We start from the raw sequence: 12,435 nt of genomic DNA, 5'->3' as shown, positions 1-12,435 counted from the left end.
CCTGTCACTGAATTTCATCCCTTTTTTGGGAAGATAATTTTAGTAGCTGTTATTAGGGACAGGACATGGATTTTGGACTGCTCTGGTCCATATCTTTAACCTGTATTTTTAGTGTATTGCTTCATTGTCTCCAGTTCTAGCTGCAGATCAGATATGACAGCTGGACTCAGCAACAATTACCATGTAAGCCTTCAACTACCAGCCTTTGGGAATTAATTTGCCTCTCAAGGGAAGGTTGCTGTTGTTCCTACTAGTCATTAGAAACCTAATCACCTAATCTAACAGAGCACTAACAGTTTGGGAAGCCAAATTCTGGTCTTAATGTTGCTACAAGTTTGTACAAATTACACCAGTGGCAGCCAGTGTCTTAGAAGTGTGAATACAGCCCCCCTGAGGAGCTGTACATCTCTTACCTTCCCACAGGCATGGCAATGATGTCGCCTCAAAGTGAGCGTAAAGTCACAGCCACAGTTCATGCACATCATGACATGGGACACAGGTACCAAAGTAGGAGGCCTCTCACCCAAGGTTATTCCAAGCTTCTCCCTTAGCTTAAAATCCAACAAGAATGAATTAAGAAGCATCCACACTTCCAAAGTACAAAGTGACTTCCCTCATACAGTTTTTTCATTGCAGTCCACCTGCTACAATCCCCATTTTTTCTAATTCTCAATGCACATTGAGATGGAGGTGCTTCAGCACTGGAAGTCTATGGCCAATCAGTACATGGTGCTGTGAAAGCCAGAGTCACAACAGGTAAGAATCAATGCAGACCTGTTGTTACTGGTCAGGCACTGACAATTTTCCACATCAGACAAAGATTTTATTCATTGTGTATGTAAATTGTGGGTAAGAACATGAGTTAAAGCCATCTTTTTATTAGCAGTTTTTGAAATAGCATCCCTAAAAAGCTCCATAGTTTTCAGCTGAAAAGGGGCTGAGCTCATTATTTCATTATACCTTGGAGCAGTTGGAGCAGTTTTATCACTGGGGAAGAGAAAGGACAGAAAACAGTAAAAACTTGTTTCTTTTCCAAAGCAAACTGTGATGTGCACAAAGAGGAATTTATCCCCACACAATCCAAATATATGTAAGCAGCTTTAGGAAATGTATTCACTATTCATATTACATTGGAATGCACCAGGCTGCAGTTATGCAAGTGCCTATGCCTGTTCTCCATGCCCATGGAGCCACGGTCGATGTGAAACTGAACCTAATTTAATAAGCCACTGCTGAGATGCGGGCGTTACTTCTGGTTCAGCACAGAAATATCTGGGGTACCACACTTTCAGTTCACAACAGTGTAGTGTTTGGCACAGGTAGTGCACACTCTTGTGCCCTTGAAGGACTGTTTGCTAGGAAGGTTTGCTATGAGGAAAATAGACTCCTGCAAGTAAATAGGATGTAATCCCTCCAAATTTCTTCTTGTGCACATTAAGATTTACATCAGAAGTAGAGCTGCAAAAGAAACTATTTTTTCATGTGTTGAAAAAGGCTTTTATTTAAGTTGCTATGCAATAGAATTTCTAATTTTTATTGTTAAAAATTTGAAAGCAGATTAACTTCAGGGCAGCAAGAAAATTCTGGTTTGTTTTTGGATTTTTTCTTCTGGAAATCTTCAAAAACTAAGTGCCCCTCTTTTTTTTTTTTTAGTTTTCTTTATTTAGTAAAATCATAGGGTTCTGCTTAATCTAAAATAGCACTTTTACTTTTGTCAAGCACATTCTTTGCCTTCATAACCGAGAGCAGTACAATTGAAATCAATGAGAAAGCAACAATATGCATCAATTGTGCAGGTTCAATTAGAATATTGCTGGTGAGGTTTGCATTGGCAGTGGCTTTATTGTTTGTATAATATAACTAATGGGTAGTTTTGTTTTCTTACATCTACAGAGTTCGTACCTATTTTTTGATCATCCAGGATAGTTACTGTTTAGGACCAAATTTTGCTAGTCTTCCTCCATGAGAACTCATATTTAAGCACAGACCACAGAATACAGAGTGTGATTAACATTTCAGGTGGCCTCTCAAACCATGAACTGTGGTATGAGGTTTGTTATTTAGGCTTGACATACCGATTTAAATGAAAACAGTAAGAATGTCCTGCCCCAGAAACTCTGCATTTTATAACCCTCCTCCCTTTCCTCCTTCCCACCCCCTCTCCCTCTGTGTGTGTCCTCACTGCCCTCCCACTTCCCCTTCAAGCACTGAAAGATTTGGCTTCCTCTTACCTCCACGTTGCTGTGGAAGGTGGAAGTATTGTGAGCTTTGTAGTCATCAGGGATGTGCCTGCTGATGCAGCTGTACCAGTCATCCCTTTCCAAGCAAGAGCTGTGGAATGAAATACAGCAAAGCAGTCAATGCCATGCACATCAGGAACCAAAACAAACGGGTCTGGATCTGAGGAGAAAATCTTCACTTTATGAATGTTTGATTTTACCCACTCACGCATTGAACCAGTTGTTTTCAACCAGGAACAAAACTGACTGTTGTATTTATTCAGCTGGGTGATTAGTGTAGATCAATGGTTATGACTGTGACCAAGCAGGAAATAAGTGGTCAGAAATGTTTTTCAAAGTAGTTTCTGACTTTTCTATAAGCTGCTCAATCCTACATCACATTAGACTATGAAATGTTTCTTCTGCCATGTCTGCCCTAGCTATTAGGCACTCTAAGGCATGTAGTGTTGGCATGGGTTGCTCAGAATAAGCGTGTTTGTGCTCATCTCTACAGCATTTCCTCTAGTTGCAGTTATGCGTGGAGGCTAGTAGTTCTCTGAAATGGCCCCTAGATGCCCCCTTTGCACTAGACAAAACACGGAGCACTTCGTGCTTCCTTGTCAGTCCAGCCGCCCCAGAAAAGCAACAGGGCTCTTAATGCCTGTTACTTCCCAGATGCATTTTTTCTTGTAGGACCAGTAGCTGGTCCTGCATATGTTAGCTGGCTTTCATGTTGTGACTTCAAACTGTGTGCATAATGTCCGTCTGAAATTGTTGTGACTTCAAACTGTGTGCATAATGTCCGTCTGAAATTGTGAACAGCTCTAGCTGTTTTCAGCATCAGTCAAAGGAGAGGATGCAGCTCAATGTGTTGTTCCCCCCTCCCTGAGTCATACTAGCTACTCACATTAAAGCTATCCACTACAGTTCCTTTTAAAACTAAGCACTGGCGTCATTGCCAGCTGCTGTTCATCTGTGATTTCCATACACTATGCTCAGGAAGGCCACCAAACAAGACATCTAAGGACAATTTGTCCAATTTGTCTTTTGTGGTCTTAAAAAAAAAAAAGGGGGGGGGGGCAGAAGAGACGAAGTACTAGAGTTAATCAATGATCCCTGACTTGGCATTCCTCTGCACCCTGAACATAAGCTCTCATCTGTCAAGAACACCAGCAGTCATTCTGTTTACTCATAAGAGAAACTGAATGGGATGGGATTTTGTCACAGTGCTACCCACTGTTGCTCTGAATTAGTCTCACAGGGTGATACACTGACTGCGTTCTCCCAGTGCTCTGTTGTTCTATAAGGGCACCAGATGGTTACCCCTGTGTCCAAAAGGAATATTTTTGACATGTAAATAAAGGTGTAACAGCAGTATCAGCCTTCTCTATAAAAGCTCTGTGCCCAGATCTATCACCAGCTCACTGCAAGCCCAGAACATGGCTTTTTGGGCGAGCCAGCCATTTTTAGTGCAAGATGTGAAGACTTTACAGCACCACCTTCTCATATAGGCACGCCAACTTTTTTGCCTTTAGCTCCTGGCAATGCTGCATTTCCTCAATGCACATTCACCTTGTCTCATGCAAATTTAAAAGCACTGAGGTTTTTTGATAATCAACAACTGGCCTCCAGTGCAGGCCTGCAACACCTCAGTTTGAACAATAAAAGACAGTTTTTAAGGATGCTTGAGGCCTTCTGGTATTTGTTTTGACTAAACACAGACTTCATATATATGAACGCAAAAGGCAAAGGACCACATAAGCAGAGCATCCCATGCTGCTTCCTGGGGATGCCAGCTTCAGTTGGTCTGGATAAAAGGGGCATACAGTAGTTACTTCCCCTCTGCAACAGAGAAGCACCATACACTTGCTTTTTTAACTGTCAGCAGGTGATTCAGAAGTACCGTGTGTATATTTTGAAGGTTGTGATGAGTGTGCAGATCTAAGAAAACCTCAGATATTTTCTCATGTGCCGGTTGTAAAAGGAAACAGACAAAGACTTTGACAAATATCTAAGCACTGTCCACAGATGGCAGATCTTCCTGGAAATATAAAAGTTCCAAATTCTGAGTAAGAAAGTGTCTCCCTGTCTACCTATTAAACTGTGTAGTTTAGGGAAGTCTGCTGTGTTTCCAGCCATGCTGTAGTTGGAGACTGATGGTGAGAAAATTGGTATTTAAAGTTTTGAAGACCTTTTTATTTGGAAGAATTAATTTTAATACCACTGCTAGGATGGTATGTCTTTTATAGTAAACTACACCTGAAAATCAATCCACCTCTGAGTATATTTGCGGGATAATTTTGGTCTAGAAGCATGAAAAAACACAGTACACTGCAATCTTGTAACCAGAAACCAACCTACAATCTCTTTCTACCATTAGTTTTTAATCCCAGGATAGAGATCCTGGCTTCCAGTTGCAATCAGTACTAGCACTACACAAACTCATTAGTGAAATTCCTTTTATTAGAAAGACCCATGAGATTGCCAATAAAGTTTAATTTCATCTTTGTCATTTAGGCATTATTAAGTGCTTTTACGTCTATTGCATGGTATTACCTATTTACAATGTTCTCCAGCAATTTTGCAACACTAGTTTTATGAGCTAAAAAGTGTAATTGTGAAAGGGAAGGATAACATGCTCATGGTGTTACAAGGAAAGAGTGTGAGAGGTCAATGGAAAATCCTCAGGCTTCTTAGTAAGATTTTCTTCTCTTTCCTCTCTCTTTAAAATGTTTTCAAAAGCTAAGTTCTAATCATTACTCATTATACGAGTTGAATTAGCTACAGTTTGTGAGCTTTGCATTTATATCTTCATTGTGTAATTAAGCGCTCAGCCATTGTCTGTCACAACAGCACAGACTGAAACCAGTTAGAAGAGAATGAGAGACTAATTAAGGCTTAAATTTTGGTTAGATTAATCTAGAGATACAACTAGAATGTAACACCTTTTGCCATGGCAGTCTGGGGACAGTACCTTGCTGACAGCATCAGGCAATATTCATCATATTCAATCTTCAGGACGTTTTGGGCTTTTTCTGTCACAGGGCGGCTGACCTGGAAACAAATGCCATGAACATAAAGGTGGAGTTAAACTGTCTATAACCAGTACACTGTACAATTCTCAATGCAAACGGATCTTTGATGTCCCAGCCATATGTTTCATACTTCAATGCCAAGAAATGGGCTGGTAGGGTTTTCTACCTATTCTGTTCCTGGTTTAATTGGGAATGCTTTCTATTTCAATATGGTGGTGGTGCAAAAGGGAAAAATAAAATCATTTAATCCAACTTGAAAGGTAAGGATAAAATATCAGTCAGGGTAGAATTTTAATATGATAATCTTAGGAGATATTTAGTCTGACAAGTGTCAGAGTATTTTGGGAAGAAGCCTTGGCTGTTTCTGGAATGAATGGAAATAATTCTCTTCCTGACAGGTAGATCATATACAGAGAAGTCCTTTAGATCAGTGAATGCCTGCCTGGAGCCAGGCTCTTTAAGAACAAAAAATACTTAAAAGCTACAGCTCAGATAAAATTCCTGCCATGTAGTGTATTAGTCATCTACTAACAGCAACAGGCACTTAAGAGAAACATAGCTTCATGGTACTGGAACTATTATGCTAATGACTCAGTGTTTCAAATGTACTAACAAGTACCTGTTCTGCAATTCCTTTCTACTTAGAGGTGGTACTTTTTGGCAATTCCTATGTCAGATGGGAACTCATAGTTAATTTTAGACTATGAGGTCTTTAGGGTGATTAGCCTTCCACCTTTTCATAAAACCCTAATACACCTTGTATCATTCTGCTGAAATTCATTACTAGTACTTCACGTCTTGCTTGTTTCCTAGAGCACCAAGCTCCTGGCTTGCCACTTGAAGTCTTCTTTCATAAAAATACAACTTGGCATATTGGCCATAAAACAGTTAGGAAGGTTCCTGGTGGGAGGTATGTAATGGCCATCTAGGTCAGAGCCAAAAACCATTCCAGCCCAGAATCTCCTGTTGCACAGGTACCAGTACCATCTGATGCTTAGGGAAAGACCGTAAGAACAGGACAATTGTGTCCAGTTTCTGCAATCTGCAGTTAAGGAATTTACTGAACAAGAGATTATCTCCGTATCATTGCATGTAACAGCACCCAATATACCATTTCCCCATGAAGTTTTAGAATCCAGTAACATTTTTGATGAAGACAGTCAAAGGTCACATAAAAACCAGGCAAATGAAAGCTTATGTAAATTCTAAGTGGTATGGGTTTAAAATCTGGTAGCCTAAGTCCTAGTTAATGTGTTGTAGGGAACAACTGTGCATTGTCTGGAGACATGAGGAGGGGAATGGACAAAATAGGATAATAAATCTTTTCTGTCTCCAGTTTCATGATCAGATAGTAAATCTGATTTTGGCTTGCATTATTCATTACAAGCCTGAGTAAGGCTGTCATACTAAACCACAACCTTATAGATAATGTTATGTTTATATTATTTTTCCTTCTATCTCCTGGAAGAGGCAATGAATGGAATCCCCTGATAGCAGGTCCATTCCTTCTCTCCCCTTGCCATGAACTGGAAATGAGACATAAACCAGCAAAGCACTAACTGCTCACTGTACAACTTTGATTCTAGCCTATAATACAGATAAGGCATTACCTTCATGCTTGACACAGCCAATGTGTTTTTCAGTCGGTATTTGCCATCCTTTTGGGGATATGTATACAGCAGAACATCATTCATCTACATGAAGAGAAAGACAAAATCAATAATTTGCAATACGGTTTGCAGGCCTGACTATTACTCCTGGGGGGGATACCCAGAACAAGCAGTAACTTGATGAACTGTCAGGATTGTTGCTACAGACAAGCCCAAGCTGCACAGCTTAGGTCAAGACCTGCATTTACAGAGAGCTCTGGGGAGTCTGGATCCAGGACTTTGATTCCTTCCCATTTTTGAAGCTGCTAATGGCTAAGCAAGTAGATATTCAGCCCCCTTCTTATTCAGCTTGGGTGAAACAGATGCTTGTTTTAAGGGCAGTGCTGTGTTCAAGTTGGGAAGACAGGCTCTGCATTTATTACCTGGCAATACCAACTAACTGCCCAGGATGCTGATGCTCTGACTCTGCCCCCAAGACAGCGAAGCTGTGGTGGGTAGGGCTGGGTTTCATGGACTTCTGTTTTCAGGGCAAAAAGGAAGTGGAGGTAGGAGAGTTGTCAGGGTCTGGAGGAATGATTCAGGGAGGAACGGTTTGGATATTTGAGAGAAGTAACCAGACTTCTCTGCTAGCAGAATTCTCCCAGACACACAACAACATTGCTGGGTCCATGTGCCACAGCAGAGACCATGGGATGGCAAAATTAGAAACATTTTTTTTAATTTTATGAGGAAAAAAACATCTGTAACTCAACACCCCAAATTTCTCCCTAGTTCTCACAGTTCTTGGCATGTTTATTAGACAGCTTCATACAGAATAGGATCAGATCTTCTCTGCTGTTTGCCTATCTTAATAGACATTATTGCAGCCTTTTGCCTCTGTGCCAGCAAACAAATAAATGAAACAGTGGAACTGGACCTGGCAGGTCTTTGCTGGCCTCTCCTTCCCATGCTACCAGAAGGAAAAGCTGTGTCAGTGGGCCTCAACATTGCTAAGGTAACGCTTGCATGCTTGCATTCTCTGCTTTACTTGAACGAGCAGATCATGTTCTGTTGTTTTCTTTCTCTCACATCAATACCAATATGCATAAGTCGCAAGGCACAGGTAATACTGTGTGATGCCAGAGACAACATGTCTTAAATGCAGAAATTCTGAAGAGAAGTTAAAGTAAAAAGAAACCAGCTTCACTTGGATTCCTTTGCGGCAAGGACATTTTAAGGTAGCCAATTGGATGCTAATAGTATTGCATTTTGGAAGGAAAACTATAATAAAGGGAGAGGCTAAGAAGAAGGAAGAAAACTAAAGAATCATTGAAAATTGAACACAGGAGTCCCCCTTGTCTTGTGTTGGCAGCCTGTCCAACCAGATTGTGAACATGACCTATTTATGTAGAATACATGTCATTTTTTAAATTTGGCAATAAAATAACATATCCTTTATGACTGGAATTGTTGGGGTCTTGCTATCACTGCCCGACTGCCTAAAACTGTTGTTGTGAGATTTTCATTCACTCGCTTGTCTGAAAAAAAAATGGAAGTAGAGCCTTATGGATGTTTTCTTAGTAGGTCATAATTCAGCTTTCTTACAGAGCAGTAATAGTAGTTAAAGAAAAATGACATGGGATATATCTTTATCACCTTGAAGTTAACAGCAAAATTGTTGCCTTTGTTAGGGGTCATGAGCTAACTCATGGGTACCAGTTCGTTAAGCAGCAAATCAAGTTTCCGTGCATTAGCTGCCCATCTTTAAAATGCACATTGCCACTAATGTGGGGAAAAATACACTGGAGTGACTTTCTCTAAAACATCTTACCTCAAATTTTACTCTTTTTAAAATTGAATTGATTTTAACGAGTAAGATCAACTAATATTGTTGTGGAAAATTATGAAATATTTCATTCTAACATTTTGAAAAGGAAGTTTTATTTTTTGATTCAAATGGTGTTTCTTTTTATTTAGGATTTTATATAAGTTAAAATTAAAGGATGATAAGCGAAAGGGTTATATAGGCATCCCTAAGATTAAATAAACTATTTGATTTTCATCTATTATACATTGCTTAGTGGAGAAAAAAAAAAGAAAGATTTGGTTCTCCATTATTTTTAGCAAAAAGACTCCCAAGCTTTCCTCCATTGGCCACTCTAGGGTTCAGTTCTCTGTGGCCTTCTAGTAAGTTATAATTGATGCAGAATTTAAAGCTCTTTTAATATAACACTTTTAAACTGAGGGTATTAAAACATACTATCAAGTCAGAAAAGGCATCTCAGACTCTAGTCTCTGTCTAGTCTAAAGTGGAATAGTTACTCCTTTGCAACAAAACAATAGAATTTCCTTAGAACAGGGTGACAAATGGCTTGTCACTGTATTTTTATGCCATTTGCTTACTGCTCCATAATTTACCTTCCCTGCTAACATTAGTCCAACCAGCTCAGTGACGCCTGCACAGTACTGACCACATGATGATTCCTAGTTTAATTACAGCTATCCATAAACAGAAAATTCATCTCAACCTGCTGAACTCTGAGCATCTACGAGGCTAAGCTAGGAAAACCTGAGCAAATGTAAACCTCACTGTAAAGCAGTTGTAGGTGCCAGTACTTGAGACTTGTTTCAAACCACTAGAAAAGGTAACTAATTATGAGCACTAAGCCCAAGAAAGTGAAATCCTAAGAGAGATCTTTAGGATTCTGGTATAATGTGCTACTGGGTTTCTTGGACAGAAAACCCCACTTAACTTATTTATTTAAAAAGTTCTGTGTTTCTTTACAAAGCAGCTCATCCTTTCATTACTGTTGATTAAGAAAGAAATCTTGGTGCCCACCATTGTCATGGCAGCTCAAATCAATATCCCAAGATTTTATTAAACATTAGTGATGACTTTGTTTTATAATTGCCCAGCAGAGGCTTTTTACCTCCTTCTGCTTTTTTGCACAGTATATTTTGCACAGGTAGGCTGTGATTCTAATTGCAATCTCACCAGCCACAGCTTGTCACAATGAAATTATGACAAATATTTCAAAGCTTACTAGGCAAAGCATGCAGATTTTCATGAAGAAAGGGTTTGCACTCGCTGCTGTCTCCTTTGCCACGTCTACACTGGAGACCTGAGTGGTGGCTATATGAATGGTATACACAGAACTAGCTTGAGTAGCTGGGGCTCATGCATCCTCCTGCTTCGTGCTGCACACTGTTCCCTGTGAGGAATGTGATATAATCCTATCTTGCAGTCCCTCAGGAATCTGTGGCGGAAGAGCTTGACAGCTTGACAGAACCCCCAAGTAGTTCCCAGAAGTTCTTGGGTTTTACACACTTTGCCAGAAAAGTTTTGGAACAGCTGGGATTCCCAAACTGTATACATATTGCTATAGGAGCAAATACCCCTTTTCTGCACTACCACATGCACACACAGTCCTCAAAACATAACACAAAGAGGGATATTTCTGCTCTTTTCTTTTTTCTCTTAATGTTTTTTCTCCTTCTTTTTATAATTCCCTCTGTTGTAATGGGAACCCAGTAGAATTAGATGTCAGACCAAATTGTCTAATTTATGGTGTTCAAATTTAATGATCCAAACAAGCTTATGCTGTGCTGAATGGCTGGTACCTGTATGTAGTGCACTTTGTGTCTAAAAGCTCCTACCATGTTTGTTTTTTTCTGAATATTTTAAAGGATAGTTCATTGTGAACCCTGTGCTGTTCAATTCAAGTGTTAAACATCCTCTGAGTGTCAGTGGAGCAGCCTGAACGTGTGGTGGGGCTGCATTTTCCAGGCTCTGACTCAGAAACCTCCCCTATGCTCCAGCCCTGCTGGCTAGCGCATTAGACAATCTCCCATTTGATAGCAGCTTCCCACACCCCACTTGCAGCACAAGCTGTCTTTGTAGAGGAATTCTTGGAAGGGTGAGATAAGAGACAGTGTCTGAGTTGCAAAGTTCTGTGGCTGGGGGGCAGTCAGGGGCCTGCCAGCATCAGCAGCCCCATACTGCACTGCAAAGAGGCCTCAACATCCTTGTAAACAGAGACTGGACTCAGGAAACAGGCGCCCAGCAAAGCTCACCAAACATCCTGCCAGGAAACACCACATTCAACAATATCATCAGCCTGCACAAAACAGTCAGCTCAAGTAAACTTGTGATACACACAGTGTACACCTCAAAAGCCCCTAAACGCATGCGCTACACACTCATGCATATAGGACCTGTGCACAGATATACAACTCTCCTTATATATTCAGAGCACAAGTTTGCATACCACCAATGCACAACCTGAATGCAAAGGCCAAAGAAGAGTTTGGCACACACCCAATTTTTATGGTGCATTCTAACTACAACTTTAGTTGGATGGGCTCATCTCTTGAGATGTTTAGGGGCTAAATTCTCAGACTTATCCTTCAATGTATACTCTTCCGCTGAAATTTTCTCGTGGTCTTGGGCTTGACTCAGCTATAGACAAAGTTCATTACAAAGAATTTAGAAAACGGTGTTAATGTAAAAATGTTTTGGATAGCTAAGGTAAACACTTATTTCATCCAGATCTAAACCAAACCACACCTGTACTTACTCACATCTGATAATCTTTTGGAGTGGCAACTGAAGCATCATAAAACTATATATATATAATTACAAAAAAAAAACCAAAAAAAACAGTGTGAAAGTTTTTTGATAAATACTTCAGGGTAAATTCTTATCCTACCCGTATTTTACCAGGTCTTCAAAGGATTTAGATACGGTCCTTAGAATATGAAGGATTTAAACAAATGTAGGTTTTAAGAGACAATATTTAGAGGGTTATTCTAGTCTTGGAGGTTTGTGTGTGTTTTTCTTTCCCTTGGACATCTGAATCAAGACAGCACATGGGTTAGGCTAGATGTACTGGCAAAGGGAAGGATATGTTCATGCAGATCTTAGCTGTTACAAAAAGGTGTCAGCAGTGATGGATGGTGGGGGCCTTAAGACTGCTGTAGCAAAGGTGCTACATGCAAAGATGGAATATGTTGGTAGAGTTGTGCAGTAGTTATCTTAATGTATTCATAGACTGAATAGTCCATTAAACACTTGAGTGGTGGTGGCATAACAGAGACTTCACAGTGTTAGGAGATAATGCAAAACCATTCAGATGTTAATGCAGGAATTACCACATTCCACACTGGTTCTGTTTCCTGCATTTTCACCATCCTGCTCATGTACAAGTAGAAAATGTTGGTAAGAGGAAAAAATAAGAAGAATTAATGGCAAAATGTATGCCTTCTATTATAAACCATCTCTCCTTCTCACAATGATCCCAGGGTGAAACGCTGTCAGCACTTACAGAGGCCACAGCAAGTATGTATTCCAGACATGTAACCCCCTTATTTTAAAAGGAAGTCTGCAAACAAGTACTTTGATGTTAATTCCAGCAGTAAGGCTCAGTACTTTATGGTGCTTTTCTAGGGAGGAATTCTAAAATCTCTAAAATTCTAAAGAATTTTTCAAACGTTAACAGGTAAGCATCACAAAATCCTATGACAGGCAAATATTATTTTCCCCTTCATACAGATAAAAGCATAAAAGTAACTGTCGTTATACAATAAGCTACC

General features: G+C 39.9%; 1 protein-coding gene across 3 annotated transcripts in view; it reads right to left on the bottom strand.

Annotated features, from left to right (window-relative positions):
• FGD5 (FYVE, RhoGEF and PH domain containing 5) overlaps positions 1–12,435 on the bottom strand; it is a 105,628-nt gene that overhangs the window by 14,018 nt on the left and 79,175 nt on the right. For all 3 annotated transcript variants that reach the window (XM_048068795.2, XM_048068786.2, XM_048068783.2), the window contains 4 exons: positions 6,865–6,948; positions 5,194–5,273; positions 2,232–2,331; positions 414–551 (listed from right to left, as the gene is read on the bottom strand). In XM_048068795.2, coding sequence (XP_047924752.2) covers positions 414–551; positions 2,232–2,331; positions 5,194–5,273; positions 6,865–6,948 — 402 coding nt within the window. The remainder of the gene's footprint in view (positions 1–413; positions 552–2,231; positions 2,332–5,193; positions 5,274–6,864; positions 6,949–12,435) is intronic.

The sequence above is a fragment of the Anser cygnoides genome, chromosome 10 (genome assembly GCF_040182565.1).
Source record: "Anser cygnoides isolate HZ-2024a breed goose chromosome 10, Taihu_goose_T2T_genome, whole genome shotgun sequence".
NCBI lineage: Eukaryota > Metazoa > Chordata > Aves > Anseriformes > Anatidae > Anser > Anser cygnoides.
The sequence above is the reverse complement of the archived record's forward strand: the minus strand, read 5'-3'. Positions and strand labels throughout refer to the sequence as shown.